We start from the raw sequence: 16,963 nt of genomic DNA on the forward strand, positions 1-16,963 counted from the left end.
GGTCTGGTGGTGTTGGGGTCTGTATGTGTTGGGGTCTGGTGGTGTTGGGGTCTGGTGGTGTTGGGGTCTGTATGTGTTGGGGTCTGGTGGTGTTGGGGTCTGGTGGTGTTGGGGTCTGGTGGTGTTGGGGTCTGGTGGTGTTGGGGTCTGTATGTGTTGGGGTCTGGTGGTGTTGGGGTCTGGTGGTGTTGGGGTCTGTATGTGTTGGGGTCTGGTGGTGTTGGGGTCTGGTGGTGTTGGGGTCTGTATGTGTTGGGGTCTGGTGGTGTTGGGGTCTGGTGGTGTTGGGGTCTGGTGGTGTTGGGGTCTGTATGTGTTGGGGTCTGGTGGTGTTGGGGTCTGTATGTGTTGGGGTCTGGTGGTGTTGGGGTCTGGTGGTGTTGGGGTCTGGTGGTGTTGGGGTCTGTATGTGTTGGGGTCTGTATGTGTTGGGGTCTGGTGGTGTTGGGGTCTGTATGTGTTGGGGTCTGGTGGTGTTGGGGTCTGTATGTGTTGGGGTCTGGTGGTGTTGGGGTCTGTATGTGTTGGGGTCTGTATGTGTTGGGGTCTGGTGGTGTTGGGGTCTGTATGTGTTGGGGTCTGGTGGTGTTGGGGTCTGGTGGTGTTGGGGTCTGGTGGTGTTGGGGTCTGGTGGTGTTGGGGTCTGTATGTGTTGGGGTCTGGTGGTGTTGGGGTCTGGTGGTGTTGGGGTCTGTATGTGTTGGGGTCTGGTGGTGTTGGGGTCTGGTGGTGTTGGGGTCTGGTGGTGTTGGGGTGTAGTGTAGCCTTCTGTACTGACCTGCAGCTAGCAGCTGGTTACTGGAGGAGCACGTCTCTGTGGCTTTCCTTCTCCAGCTCTCCACCTGTAGAGACCATCAAAATGCATGTATTAATTAACCAACTAACCAATCAACCAACCAATCAATCAATATGTATTAATACAACCCATTAAAAAAAAAGTCTGTCACAAAACAGCACAGTGGAAAACTTAAATGCTTCTGAATCAAATAGAATAGGCCTATATCAGGTGTGTACAAGGTGTATGTGACTGACTGTACCTCTCTCTGGTTGGGGAATCCATTGGAGCTGATGATGCGTTTGTAGTACTGAACAGAGGCTTTTGGGTAACGTGGTTTATTCTTGTTGAGGAAGTCCACGTAGAACAGGCCAAACCTCTCAGAGAAGCCTTCGTCCCACTCAAACTTGTCCAGCAGCGACCAGGCTGTGTAACCCTTCACGTTCACGCCGTCCTTAAGGGCTGTCATGTGGAGAAAAGACCACCAGAGGGTGCTGTAGGAGTTCACTTGCCCAGTATCAATGGAGTAGACAGTGAAGCAAACTTCAAACACACTCAAAACACCTGTTTTGTCCTAAAAGGATGCCAGTTCACTAAAACAATTATTTGTTATAAAGAAAAGTTTACGTTTTACTAAACCTCTATAGTATTAGATTATTTTCTCTACTAAACCTTTCTTCAAGGTAATATTCAGAGGTTGTTATTTCCTCTACTAAACCTTTCTTCAAGGTAATATTCAGAGGATGTTATTTCCTGTACTAAACCTTTCTTCAAGGTAATATTCAGAGGATGTTATTTCCTGTACTAAACCTTTCGTCAAGGTAATATTCAGAGGATGTTATTTCCTGTGATAGATGGGTTCCTCACCCTTGAGCATCTCATTGATGTAATCCTTGAAGTACTGCATCCTCCATTCATCACACAGGTCTGTGCACCTCTGCACCTTCTCCGACACTCCGTTCTCTGTCACGTAGATCATGGGGTTCCCATACTGGGTCTAGTGGAGAGACAGGGAGACAGGGAGACAGGGTGACAGGGAGACAGGGTGACAGGGTGGGGAGGAGACAGGGTGGGGAGGAGACAGGGAGACAGGGAGACAGGGAGACAGGGTGACAGGGTGGGGAGGAGACAGGGTGGGGAGGAGACAGGGAGACAGGGAGACAGGGAGACAGGGTGGGGAGGAGACAGGGTGGGGAGGAGACAGGGAGACAGGGAGACAGGGAGACAGGGTGGGGAGGAGACAGGGAGACAGGGTGGGGAGGAGACAGGGAGACAGGGTGACAGGGTGGGGAGACAGGGTGACAGGGTGGGGAGGAGACAGGGAGACAGGGAGACAGGGTGGGGAGACAGGGTGACAGGGTGGGGAGGAGACAGGGAGACAGGGTGAGGAGGAGACAGGGTGGGGAGGAGACAGGGAGACAGGGAGACAGGGTGGTGAGGAGACAGGGTGGGGAGGAGACAGGGAGACAGGGTGGTGGGGAGACAGGGAGACAGGGAGACAGGGAGACAGGGTGGGGAGGAGACAGGGAGACAGGGTGGGGAGGAGACAGGGAGACAGGGTGGTGGGGAGACAGGGAGACAGGGTGGGGAGGAGACAGGGAGACAGGGTGGTGGGGAGACAGGGAGACAGGGAGACAGGGTGGTGGGGAGACAGGGAGACAGGGTGGGGAGACAGGGAGACAGGGTGGGGAGGAGACAGGGAGACAGGGTGGTGGGGAGACAGGGAGACAGGGAGACAGGGTGGTGGGGAGACAGGGAGACAGGGAGACAGGGAGACAGGGTGGTGGGGAGACAGGGAGACAGGGAGACAGGGAGACAGGGTGGTGGGGAGACAGGGAGACAGGGTGGGGAGACAGGGTGGTGAGGAGACAGGGAGACAGGGTGGTGAGGAGACAGGGAGACAGGGAGACAGGGTGGTGAGGAGACAGGGAGACAGGGAGATGGGGTGGGGAGACAGGGAGATGGTGTGGGGAGACGGAGACGGGGTGGGGAGGCAGGGAGACGGGGTGGGGAGACAGGGAGATGGTGTGGGGAGACAGGGAGATGGGGTGGGGAGGCAGGGAGATGGGGTGGGGAGGGGCAGGGAGACGGGGTGGGGAGGCAGGGAGATGGGGTGGGGAGACAGGGAGATGGTGTGGGGAGACGGGGTGGGGAGACGGGGTGGGGAGGAGACAGGGAGACGGGGTGGGGAGACAGGGAGATGGGGTGGGGAGACAGGGAGATGGGGTGGGGAGGCAGGGAGATGGGGTGGGGAGACAGGGAGATGGGGTGGGGAGGCAGGGAGATGGGGTGGGGAGACAGGGAGATGGGGTGGGGAGACAGGGAGATGGTGTGGGGAGACAGGGAGATGGGGTGGGAGACAGGGAGATGGTGTGGGAGACAGGAGATGGTGTGGGGAGACAGGGAGACGGGGTGGGGAGGCAGGGAGATGGGGTGGGGAGACAGGGAGATGGGGTGGGGAGGCAGGGAGATGGGGTGGGGAGGCAGGGAGATGGTGTGGGGAGGCAGGGAGATGGGGTGGGGAGGCAGGGAGATGGGGTGGGGAGACAGGGAGATGGTGTGGGGAGACAGGGAGACGGGGTGGGGAGGCAGGGAGACGGGGTGGGGAGACAGGGAGATGGTGTGGGGAGACAGGGAGATGGGGTGGGGAGACAGGGAGATGGTGTGGGGAGGCAGGGAGACGGGGGGTGGGGAGACAGGGAGATGGTGTGGGGAGACAGGGAGATGGGGTGGGGAGACAGGGAGATGGGGTGGGGAGACAGGGAGACGGGGTGGGAGACAGGGAGATGGTGTGGGGAGGCAGGGAGATGGGGTGGGGAGACAGGGAGACGGGGTGGGGAGGCAGGGAGATGGGGTGGGGAGGCAGGGAGATGGTGTGGGGAGACAGGGAGATGGGGTGGGGAGGCAGGGAGATGGGGTGGGGAGACAGGGAGATGGTGTGGGGAGACAGGGAGATGGTGTGGGGAGGCAGGGAGATGGGGTGGGGAGGCAGGGAGACAAATACATCATATATTTAACCCAAGTCTGTCTGGTAGGACCTGCCCACACTAACAGTAGTGTATTATACCTTGACGAAGTTGAGCAGGCGTCTGAATCCCCAGGGGACAGAGTAGAGCCACTCGGAACCGGGGTCGGGCCAGCGAGGGTCCACCAGCTCCACCAGGTCACGGTCGGTGAAGTAGCTGTTCCCACGGCCAGACGGGTAGTTCTTCTGGGTGATATAGCGGGTGGTGAAGTGGCCAATACCCAGGAAGTCACAGGTGCCCTTGATGTAACTCTTCTCCTGGGAAGAGAAGACGGGGAGACGGGAGGTTCCTAGACCCTGCTGGGCACTCTTCCTACCTGGAGACCAGAGAGAGACCAGATTACACTATGACCTTTGACCTCTAACCCTGACATTGGGAGGAGAAGACGGGGAGACGGGATTTTCCTAGACCCTGCTGGGCACTCTACCTACCTGGAGACCAGAGAGAGAGAGAGAGAGAGAGACCAGATTACACCATGACCTTTGACCTCTGACCCTTAACCCTGACATTGGGAGGAGAGACGGGGAGGCAAGAGCTACCCAGACCCTGCTGGGCACTCATCCTACCAGGAGACCAGAGAGAGAGAGACCAGATTACACAATGACCTTTGACCTTTGACCCTGCTGGGCATTCATCTTGTCTGTGTGGAAAGAGACATCAGGTGTGACAGTGGCTCGTATAAGTTTTTATGTCCTGTTCCATGTTGGCAGGGATTTTGGACACTGGCCAACCAGGCAAGTACACTCAGAAAGAAAAAATAGAACCTAAAATGGTTCTTTGGCTGTCCCCATATGAGACCTCTTTGAAGAACCTGTCACGTTCTGACCATAGTTCTGTTATTTTATTCTTTGTTTTAGTATGGTCAGGGCGTGAGTTGGGGTGGGCAGTATATGTTTGTTTTTCTATGTTGATTTTTGTGTTCAGCCTAGTATGGTTCTCAATCAGAGGCAGGTGTCGTTAGTTGTCTCTGATTGAGAATTCTACTTAGGTAGCCTGGGTTTCACTGTTGGTTTGTGGGTGTTTGTTTCCGTGTGAGTGTTTGGGCCACACGGTACTGTTTCGGTTTTGTAGATTTCACGTTTATTATTTTTGTTCCAGTGTGTTTTTGAATACATCAATATGGACACTTACCACGCTGCGTTTTGGTCCGATCTATACTCCTCCTCGGACGAAGAGGAGAAAAGTCGTTACAGAACCCTTTTGGGTTCCATGTAGAACCCTTTCCACAAAGGGTTCTACATGGAACCCAAAAGAGTTCTACCTGGAACCAAAAAGGGTTCTCCCTGGAACCAAAAAGGGTTCTCCTATGGGGACAGCTGTTGAACCCTTTTGGAGTGTAAACCACCATTTTTTTCGGGTCTATAATCTGCCTGGTCTGAACAGTACTAGCCTCAGGCTAGGTGGCTAATTGGGTACATTTTCTACTAGCCTGGTCTGAACAGTACTAGCCTCAGGCTAGGTGGCTAATTGGGTACATTTTCTACTTGCCTGGTCTGAACAGTACTAGCCTCAGGCTAGGTGGCTAGTTGAGTACATTTTCTACTAGCCTGGTCTGAACAGTACTAGCCTCATGCTAGGTGGCTAGTTGGGTGTATTTTCTACTAGCCTGGTCTGAACAGTACTAGCCTCAGGCTAGGTGGCTAATTGGGTACATTTTCTACTAGCCTGGTCTGAACAGTACTAGCCTCAGGCTAGGTGGCTAATTGGGTACATTTTCTACTAGCCTGGTCTGAACAGTACTAGCCTCAGGCTAGGTGGCTAGTTGAGTACATTTTCTACTAGCCTGGTCTGAACAGTACTAGCCTCAGGCTAGGTGGCTAGTTGAGTACATTTTCTACTAGCCTGGTCTGAACAGTACTAGCCTCAGGCTAGGTGGCTAGTTGAGTACATTTTCTACTAGCCTGGTCTGAACAGTACTAGCCTCAGGCTAGGTGGCTAGTTGAGTACATTTTCTACTAGCCTGGTCTGAACAGTACTAGCCTCAGGCTAGGTGGCTAGTTGAGTACATTTTCTACTAGCCTGGTCTGAACAGTACTAGCCTCAGGCTAGGTGGCTAGTTGAGTACATTTTCTACTAACCTGGTCTGAACAGTACTAGCCTCAGGTTAGTGGGCTAGTTGAGTACATTTTCTACTAACCTGGTCTGAACAGTACTAGCCTCAGGCTAGGTGGCTAGTTGAGTACATTTTCTACTAGCCTGGTCTGAACAGTACTAGCCTCAGCCTAGCGGGCTAGTTGGGCACATTTTCTACTAGCCTGGTCTGAACAGTACTAGCCTTAGGCTAGGTGGCTAATTGGGTACATTTTCTACTAGCCTGGTCTGAACAGTACTAGCCTCAGGCTAGGTGGCTAGTTGGGTGTATTTTCTACTAGCCTGGTCTGAACAGTACTAGCCACAGGCTAGCGGGCTAGTTGGGTACATTTTCTATTAGCCTGGTCTGAACAGTACTAGCCTCAGGCCCGGTGGCTAATTGGGTACATTTTCTACTAGCCTGGTCTGAACATTACTAGCCTCAGCCTAGCGGGCTAGTTGGGCACATTTTCTACTAGCCTGGTCTGAACAGTACTAGCCTCAGGCTAGTGGGCTAGTTGAGTACATTTTCTACTAGCCTGGTCTGAACAGTACTAGCCTCAGGCTAGTGGGCTAGTTGAGTACATTTTCTACTAACCTGGTCTGAACAGTACTAGCCTCAGCCTAGTGGGCTAGTTGGGCACATTTTCTACTAGCCTGGTCTGAACAGTACTAGCCTCAGGCTAGTGGGCTAGTTGAGTACATTTTCTACTAGCCTGGTCTGAACAGTACTAGCCTCAGGCTAGTGGGCTAGTTGAGTACATTTTCTACTAACCTGGTCTGAACAGTACTAGCCTCAGCCTAGCGGGCTAGTTGGGCACATTTTCTACTAGCCTGGTCTGAACAGTACTAGCCTCAGGCTAGTGGGCTAGTTGAGTACATTTTCTACTAGCCTGGTCTGAACAGCACTAGCCTCAGGCTAATGGGCTAGTTGGGCACATTTTCTACTAACCGGGTCTGAACAGTACTAGCCTCAGGCTAGTGGGCTAGTTGAGTACATTTTCTACTAACCTGGTCTGAACAGTACTAGCCTCAGGCTAGTGGGCTAGTTGAGTACATTTAAATGAGTACATTTTCTACTAACCTGGTCTGAACAGTACTAGCCTCAGGCTAGTGGGCTAGTTGAGTACATTTTCTACTAACCTGGTCTGAACAGCACTAGCCTCAGGCTAGTGGGCTAGTTGGGTACATTGTCTACTAGCCTGGTCTGAACAGTACTAGCCTCAGCCTAGCGGGCTAGTTGGGCACATTTTCTACTAGCCTGGTCTGAACAGTACTAGCCTCAGGCTAGTGGGCTAGTTGGGTACATTTTTTATTAGCCTGGTCTGAACAGTACTAGCCTCAGGCTAGTGGGCAAGCTTCATTTAAACCCTGTGGGTTGTTCGTGGAAATCCTAGCTGTGACAATACGTGACTTACCTATGTAGTCTTTCATGACCTGAGGGTAGTCCCCGTTGAAGATGGGTGTAGCGAACCAGCCCATGTAGAACTGGACATATCTCTCTGCTGCCTCGATGTCTCTCTGGTTGGTGATGTCCACTGGCTCCCCCCAGTCTGCCAACAACGAGATCCCAACCAAGCCTTTCTGTTTGCTTCTCCATTGAGTGTCATAGGTGTGCCAAACCTTAGCATGTGCCTGTTCAAATGATATATTAGTCTGTATCAGGGGGACGGTACACTAGGCCAATATATATGGTATTAGATTACTCACAATATTAAATATAATTATATTATAAACAATTAGTGATTACCTTGATAATGTGGTGGGCAGCTTTGTAGGCCCCAGTGCCCCTCAGCTTCAGTCCAGGTGCATGTTCTCCAGTCTCATAGCCCTCCACAGCACTAGACTATAAACACAGTCTCATAGCCCTCCACATCACTAGACTACAGTCTCATAGCCCTCCACATCACTATACTATAAACACAGTCTCATAGCCCTCCACATCACTATACTATAAACACAGTCTCATAGCCCTCCACATCACTATACTATAAACACAGTCTCATAGTCCTCCACATCACTAGACTATAAACACAGTCTCATAGCCCTCCACATCACTAGACTATAAACACAGTCTCATAGCCCTCCACAGCACTAGACTACAGTCTCATAGCCCTCCACATCACTAGACTATAAACACAGTCTCATAGCCCTCCACATCACTAGACTATAAACACAGTCTCATAGCCCTCCACAGCACTAGACTACAGTCTCATAGCCCTCCACATCACTAGACTATAAACACAGTCTCATAGTCCTCCACATCACTAGACTATAAACACAGTCTCATAGCCCTCCACATCACTAGACTATAAACACAGTCTCATAGTCCTCCACATCACTAGACTATAAACACAGTCTCATAGCCCTCCACATCACTAGACTATAAACACAGTCTCATAGCCCTCCACATCACTAGACTATAAACACAGTCTCATAGCCCTCCACATCACTAGACTATAAACACAGTCTCATAGTCCTCCACATCACTAGACTATAAACACAGTCTCATAGCCCTCCACATCACTAGACTATAAACACAGTCTCATATCCCTCCACATCACTAGACTACAGACTCATAGCCCTCCACATCACTAGACTATAAACACAGTCTCATAGCCCTCCACATCACTAGACTATAAACACAGTCTCATAGCCCTCCACATCACTAGACTATAAACACAGTCTCATAGCCCTCCACATCACTAGACTACAGTCTCATAGCCCTCCACATCACTAGACTATAAACACAGTCTCATAGCCCTTCACATCACTAGACTATAAACACAGTCTCATAGCCCTTCACATCACTAGACTATAAACACAGTCTCATAGCCCTCCACATCACTATACTATAAACACAGTCTCATAGCCCTCCACGTCACTAGACTATAAACACAGTCTCATAGCCCTCCACAGCACTAGACTATAAACACAGTCTCATAGCCCTCCACATCACTAGACTATAAACACAGTCTCATAGCCCTCCACATCACTAGACTATAAACACAGTCTCATAGCCCTCCACATCACTAGACTATAAACACAGTCTCATAGCCCTCCACATCACTAGACTATAAACACAGTCTCATAGCCCTCCACAGCACTAGACTATAAACACAGTCTCATAGCCCTCCACATCACTATACTATAAACACAGTCTCATAGCCCTCCACGTCACTAGACTACAGTCTCATAGCCCTCCACATCACTAGACTATAAAAACAGTCTCGTAGTCCTCCACATCACTAGACTATAAACACAGTCTCGTAGTCCTCCACATCACTAGACTGGTTCCGGTTCCGGTTGGAGCGAGTGGTCGCATCTGCACGTCGCTCCAACGGGTAGTATAACTTTTTCATTATATTTCATTATATCACAACGGTTTGATTTGTCTTATCTTAGCAATTTCTTCTCAGCTAGCTACATAGCCGTCTTTGTATCAAAGATAATTGCGTAATTATCGTATTTCGCCGTCCTAACGTAGTCTTCACTAGCCAGCTAGCTAACGTCCACTGATTAGCTGCACTGAGAAACTATTACTATTACACTCAACTGATTAGTTTAGTGTTAGCTACCTACATAGCTGTCTTTGCTGTCTTCGTATCATCGTATCATCGTATCCAAGATAATTGTGTTGTTTAGGTTTAGAGTGTGTAGTCTTAGAGTGATTATCTTAATTTACCGAGGTTAGCTAGCCAGCTATTTGTCGTCCTTAACGTAGGTGACTCTGCTAGCTAGCCAACAGCTAGCCAACGCTAGCCAACGTCTTCTGTATAGAACTCAACTACCCGGTCGCATTCACAGGTTGTATCACTTTTTCACTTCATTTCATTACAGTACAACGGTTTGATTTGTTTGATCGTAGCTAGCTACTTAGCTAGCTACATAGCCGTCTTTGTATCAAAGATAATTGTGTAGTCTAGAGCGATTTTCTAGGTTCGCTAGCCATCTATTGTCGTTCTTTTAACGCAACGTAACGTAAACAACACTGCTAGCTAGCCTGCTAGCCCCCGAATAGCAACACTGCAGAAACTATTACACTCAACGGAACGACTTGATTAGTGTAGTGTGTCAACAACGCACCCACTGCCAGCTGGCCTACTTCAGCAGTACTGTATCATTTTAATCATTTTAGTCAATAAGATTCTTGCTATGTAGCTTAACTTTCTGAACATTCGAGACGTGTAGTCCACTTGTCATTCCAATCTCCTTTGCATTAGCGTAGCCTCTTCTGTAGCCTGTCAACTATGTGTCTGTTTATCCCTGTTCTCTCCTCTCTGCACAGACCATACAAACGCTCCACACCGCGTGGCCGCGGCCACCCTACTCTGGTGGTCCCAGCGCGCACGACCCACGTGGAGTTCCAGGTCTCCGGTAGCCTCTGGAACTGCCAATCTGCGGTCAACAAGGCAGAGTTCATCTCAGCCTATGCCTCCCTCCAGTCCCTCGACTTCTTGGCACTGACGGAAACATGGATCACCACAGACAACACTGCTACTCCTACTGCTCTCTCTTCGTCCGCCCACGTGTTCTCGCACACCCCGAGAGCGTCTGGTCAGCGGGGTGGTGGCACCGGGATCCTCATCTCTCCCAAGTGGTCATTCTCTCTTTCTCCCCTTACCCATCTGTCTATCGCCTCCTTTGAATTCCATGCTGTCACAGTTACTAGCCCTTTCAAGCTTAACATCCTTATCATTTATCGCCCTCCAGGTTCCCTCGGAGAGTTCATCAATGAGCTTGATGCCTTGATAAGCTCCTTTCCTGAGGACGGCTCACCTCTCACAGTTCTGGGCGACTTTAACCTCCCCACGTCTACCTTTGACTCTTTCCTCTCTGCCTCCTTCTTTCCACTCCTCTCCTCTTTTGACCTCACCCTCTCACCTTCCCCCCTACTCACAAGGCAGGCAATACGCTCGACCTCATCTTTACTAGATGCTGTTCTTCCACTAACCTCACTGCAACTCCCCTCCAAGTCTCCGACCACTGCCTTGTATCCTTTTCCCTCTCGCTCTCATCCAACACCTCCCACACTGCCCCTACTGGGATGGTATCGCGCCGTCCCAACCTTCGCTCTCTCTCCCCGCTACTCTCTCCTCTTCCATCCTATCATCTCTTCCCTCCGCTCAAACCTTCTCCCACCTATCTCCTGATTCTGCCTCCTCAACCCTCCTCTCCTCCCTTTCTGCATCCTTTGACTCTCTATGTCCCCTATCCTCCAGGCCGGCTCGGTCCTCCCCTCCCGCCCCGTGGCTCGACGACTCATTGCGAGCTCACAGAACAGGGCTCCGGGCAGCCGAGCGGAAATGGAGGAAAACTCGACTCCCTGCGGACCTGGCATCCTTTCACTCCCTCCTCTCTACATTTTCCTCCTCTGTCTCTGCTGCTAAAGCCACTTTCTACCACGCTAAATTCCAAGCATCTGCCTCTAACCCTAGGAAGCTCTTTGCCACCTTCTCCTCCCTCCTGAATCCTCCGCCCCCTCCCCCCCTCCTCCCTCTCTCTGCAGATGACTTCGTCAACCATTTTGAAAAGAAGGTCGACGACATCCGATCCTCGTTTGCTAAGTCAAACGACACCGCTGGTTCTGCTCACACTGCCCTACCCTGTGCTCTGACCTCTTTCTCCCCTCTCTCTCCAGATGAAATCTCGCGTCTTGTGACGGCCGGCCGCCCAACAACCTGCCCGCTTGACCCTATCCCCTCCTCTCTTCTCCAGACCATTTCCGGAGACCTTCTCCCTTACCTCACCTCGCTCATCAACTCATCCCTGACCGTTGGCTACGTCCCTTCCGTCTTCAAGAGAGCGAGAGTTGCACCCCTTCTGAAAAAACCTACACTCGATCCCTCCGATGTCAACAATTACAGACCAGTATCCCTTCTTTCTTTTCTCTCCAAAACTCTTGAACGTGCCGTCCTTGGCCAGCTCTCCCGCTATCTCTCTCTGAATGACCTTCTTGATCCAAATCAGTCAGGTTTCAAGACTAGTCATTCAACTGAGACTGCTCTCCTCTGTATCACGGAGGCGCTCCGCACTGCTAAAGCTAACTCTCTCTCCTCTGCTCTCATCCTTCTAGATCTATCAGCTGCCTTCGATACTGTGAACCATCAGATCCTCCTCTCCACCCTCTCCGAGTTGGGCATCTCCGGCGCGGCCCACGCTTGGATTGCGTCCTACCTGACAGGTCGCTCCTACCAGGTGGCGTGGCGAGAATCTGTCTCCTCACCACGCGCTCTCACCACTGGTGTCCCCCAGGGCTCTGTTCTTGGCCCTCTCCTATTCTCGCTATACACCAAGTCACTTGGCTCTGTCATAACCTCACATGGTCTCTCTTATCATTGCTATGCAGATGACACACAATTAATCTTCTCCTTTCCCCCTTCTGATGACCAGGTGGCGAATCGCATCTCTGCATGTCTGGCAGACATATCAGTGTGGATGACGGATCACCACCTCAAGCTGAACCTCGGCAAGACGGAGCTGCTCTTCCTCCCGGGGAAGGACTGCCCGTTCCATGATCTCGCCATCACGGTCGACAACTCCATTGTGTCCTCCTCCCAGAGCGCCAAGAACCTTGGCGTGATCCTGGACAACACCCTGTCGTTCTCTACTAACATCAAGGCGGTGGCCCGTTCCTGTAGGTTCATGCTCTACAACATCCGCAGAGTACGACCCTGCCTCACACAGGAAGCGGCGCAGGTCCTAATCCAGGCACTTGTCATCTCCCGTCTGGATTACTGCAACTCGCTGTTGGCTGGGCTCCCTGCCTGTGCCATTAAACCCCTTCAACTCATCCAGAACGCCGCAGCCCGTCTGGTGTTCAACCTTCCCAAGTTCTCTCACGTCACCCCGCTCCTCCGTTCTCTCCACTGGCTTCCAGTTGAAGCTCGCATCCGCTACAAGACCATGGTGCTTGCCTACGGAGCTGTGAGGGGAACGGCACCTCAGTACCTCCAGGCTCTGATCAGGCCCTACACCCAAACAAGGGCACTGCGTTCATCCACCTCTGGCCTGCTCGCCTCCCTACCACTGAGGAAGTACAGCTCCCGCTCAGCCCAGTCAAAACTGTTCGCTGCCCTGGCCCCCCAATGGTGGAACAAACTCCCTCACGACGCCAGGACAGCGGAGTCAATCACCACCTTCCGGAGACACCTGAAACCCCACCTCTTTAAGGAATACCTAGGATAGGTTAAGTAATCCCTCTCACCCCACCCCCCCTAAGTTTTAGATGCACTATTGTTAAGTGACTGTCCCACTGGATGTCATAAGGTGAATGCACCAATTTGTAAGTCGCTCTGGATAAGAGCGTCTGCTAAATGACTTAAATGTAAATGTAATGTAAATAAACACAGTCTCATAGCCCTCCACAGCACTAGACTACAGTCTCATAGCCCTCCACATCACTAGACTACAGTCTCATAGCCCTCCACATCACTAGACTATAAACACAGTCTCATAGCCCTCCACATCACTAGACTATAAACACAGTCTCATAGTCCTCCACATCACTAGACTACAGTCTCATAGCCCTCCACAGCACTAGACTACAGTCTCATAGCCCTCCACATCACTAGACTACAGTCTCATAGCCCTCCACATCACTAGACTATAAACACAGTCTCATAGCCCTCCACATCACTAGACTATAAACACAGTCTCATAGTCCTCCACATCACTAGACTACAGTCTCATAGTCCTCCACATCACTAGACTATAAACACAGTCTCATAGTCCTCCACATCACTAGACTACAGTCTCATAGCCCTCCACAGCACTAGACTACAGTCTCATAGCCCTCCACATCACTAGACTACAGTCTCATAGCCCTCCACATCACTAGACTATAAACACAGTCTCATAGCCCTCCACATCACTAGACTATAAACACAGTCTCATAGTCCTCCACATCACTAGACTACAGTCTCATAGCCCTCCACATCACTAGACTATAAACACAGTCTCATAGCCCTCCACATCACTAGACTATAAACACAGTCTCATAGCCCTCCACATCACTAGACTATAAACACAGTCTCATAGTCCTCCACATCACTAGACTACAGTCTCATAGCCCTCCACATCACTAGACTATAAACACAGTCTCATAGCCCTCCACATCACTAGACTACAGTCTCATAGCCCTCCACATCACTAGACTATAAACACAGTCTCATAGCCCTCCACATCACTAGACTATAAACACAGTCTCATAGTCCTCCACATCACTAGACTACAGTCTCATAGCCCTCCACAGCACTAGACTACAGTCTCATAGCCCTCCACATCACTAGACTACAGTCTCATAGCCCTCCACATCACTAGACTATAAACACAGTCTCATAGCCCTCCACATCACTAGACTATAAACACAGTCTCATAGTCCTCCACATCACTAGACTACAGTCTCATAGTCCTCCACATCACTAGACTATAAACACAGTCTCATAGTCCTCCACATCACTAGACTACAGTCTCATAGCCCTCCACAGCACTAGACTACAGTCTAGCCCTCCACATCACTAGACTACAGTCTCATAGCCCTCCACATCACTAGACTATAAACACAGTCTCATAGCCCTCCACATCACTAGACTATAAACACAGTCTCATAGTCCTCCACATCACTAGACTACAGTCTCATAGCCCTCCACATCACTAGACTATAAACACAGTCTCATAGCCCTCCACATCACTAGACTATAAACACAGTCTCATAGCCCTCCACATCACTAGACTATAAACACAGTCTCATAGTCCTCCACATCACTAGACTACAGTCTCATAGCCCTCCACATCACTAGACTATAAACACAGTCTCATAGCCCTCCACATCACTAGACTACAGTCTCATAGCCCTCCACATCACTAGACTATAAACACAGTCTCATAGCCCTCCACATCACTAGACTATAAACACAGTCTCATAGTCCTCCACATCACTAGACTACAGTCTCATAGCCCTCCACATCACTAGACTACAGTCTCATAGCCCTCCACGTCACTAGACTACAGTCTCATAGCCCTCCACGTCACTAGACTATAAACACAGTCTCATAGCCCTCCACATCACTAGACTACAGTCTCATAGCCCTCCACGTCACTAGACTATAAACACAGTCTCATAGTCCTCCACATCACTAGACTATAAACACAGTCTCATAGTCCTCCACATCACTATACTACAGTCTCATAGCCCTCCACATCACTAGACTATAAACACAGTCTCATAGCCCTCCACATCACTAGACTACAGTCTCATAGCCCTCCACATCACTAGACTATAAACACAGTCTCATAGCCCTCCACATCACTAGACTATAAACACAGTCTCATAGCCCTCCACATCACTAGACTACAGTCTCATAGCCCTCCACAGTAATAGACTACAAACACAGATACTACACACTGCATTCCTGTACATTAAGACTTATTTAAATATGATGTTTAGGGAAGTCCTGAGTCAAACTACATTGTGTCAAATACTTTGAAGTACTTAAGCCTAATTACAGTATTGGACACATGTATTTGGCTCTGGTTCATGGTGAAGCTAATCTACAGTAGTCTTCTGGAGGATTATGGTTCATATACAGTGTCTCCCAAATGGCACCCTATCCCCTATATAGTGTGCTACTTTTGATCAGAGTCCTATGAGCCCTGGCTCCCTATTCCCTATATAGCGCACTACTTTGACCAGAGTTCTATGGGCCCAGGTAAACATTAGTGCACTATATGGAGAATAGGGTGTCATTTGGAACACAGCCTGTGTGTCAATCGGATAATGTGTTATGTATAACGTGTTATGGATAATGTATTATGGATCATGTGTTATTATAATGCGTATGGTAATGTATCATGGATAATGTATTATGGATAATGTGTTATGATCATATGTTAGGGCAATGTGTTATGGATAATGTGTTATGATCATATGTTAGGGCAATGTGTTATGGATAATGTGTTATGATCACGCATTATGGATAATGTGTTTTGATCATATGTTAGGGTAATGTGTTATGGGTAATGTGTTATGGATAATATGTTATGATCACATGTTAGGATAATGTATTATGGATAATGGATTATGTATTATGTATTATGGATAACGTGTTATGATCACATGTTAGGGTAATGTATTATGGATAATGTATTATGGATAATGCATTATGGATAATGTGTTATGGATCATGTGTTATGATCATGCATTCTGGATAATGTATTAATGGTAATGTGTTATGGATCATGTGTTATGGATCATGTATTAATGGTAATGTGTTATGGATAATGTGTTACGGATCATGTGTTATATACAATGTATTATGGATAATGTATTTTGGATAATGTGTTATGGATAATGTATTTTGGATAATGTGTTATGGATAATGTATTAATGGTAATGTGTTATGGATAATGTGTTATATACAATGTATTATGGATAATGTATTTTGGATAATGTATTATGGATAATGTATTTTGGACAATGTATTATGGATAATGTATTTTGGATAATGTATTTTGGATAATGTGAAATGGATAATGTATTAATGGTAATGTGTTATGGATAATGTGTTACGGATAATGTGTTATATACAATGTATTATGGATAATGTGTTATGGATAATGTATTTTGGATCATGTGTAATGGATAATGTATTAATGGTAATGTGTTATGGATAATGTGTTATATACAATGTATTATGGATAATGTATTTTGGATAATGTATTATGGATAATGTATTTTGGATAATGTATTATGGATAATGTATTTTGGATAATGTATTTTGGATAATGTGTTATGGATAATGTATTAATGGTAATGTGTTATGATCACATGTTATGATTATGCATTATGGATACTGTGTTATGGATCATGTATTATGGGTAATGTATTGTCTTACCCAGGGGTTGTTGAAGGTGATCCAGTATTTGACTCTGTCACCAAACCGCTCAAAGCATAAGTTGGCAAAGTCGTTGAAATAGTTCACCATGCTGGCGTTCTGCCATCCACCGTACTTCTCCTGTAAGACCTGGGTGGTAACAGGGAGGAAGGTTACTATAGGTCACACAAGACCTGGGTGGTAACAGGGAGGAAGGA

General features: G+C 48.9%; 1 protein-coding gene across 5 annotated transcripts in view; it reads right to left on the bottom strand.

Annotated features, from left to right (window-relative positions):
* Window positions 1-16,963, bottom strand: part of LOC124019692 (lactase-like protein) — a 29,411-nt gene that overhangs the window by 1,839 nt on the left and 10,609 nt on the right. For all 5 annotated transcript variants that reach the window (XR_006835830.1, XR_006835832.1, XR_006835831.1 and 2 more), the window contains 7 exons: window positions 16,767-16,895; window positions 7,622-7,717; window positions 7,290-7,506; window positions 3,843-4,117; window positions 1,643-1,772; window positions 1,038-1,237; window positions 779-842 (listed from right to left, as the gene is read on the bottom strand). Coding sequence is in view for 2 of the 5 variants with exons in the window: in XM_046335100.1 (XP_046191056.1) it covers window positions 779-842; window positions 1,038-1,237; window positions 1,643-1,772; window positions 3,843-4,117; window positions 7,290-7,506; window positions 7,622-7,717; window positions 16,767-16,895 (1,111 nt within the window). In the remaining 3 variants the exon portion in view is untranslated. The remainder of the gene's footprint in view (window positions 1-778; window positions 843-1,037; window positions 1,238-1,642; window positions 1,773-3,842; window positions 4,118-7,289; window positions 7,507-7,621; window positions 7,718-16,766; window positions 16,896-16,963) is intronic.

The sequence above is a fragment of the Oncorhynchus gorbuscha genome, unplaced genomic scaffold, assembly GCF_021184085.1.
Source record: "Oncorhynchus gorbuscha isolate QuinsamMale2020 ecotype Even-year unplaced genomic scaffold, OgorEven_v1.0 Un_scaffold_655, whole genome shotgun sequence".
NCBI classification, from domain to species: domain Eukaryota; kingdom Metazoa; phylum Chordata; class Actinopteri; order Salmoniformes; family Salmonidae; genus Oncorhynchus; species Oncorhynchus gorbuscha.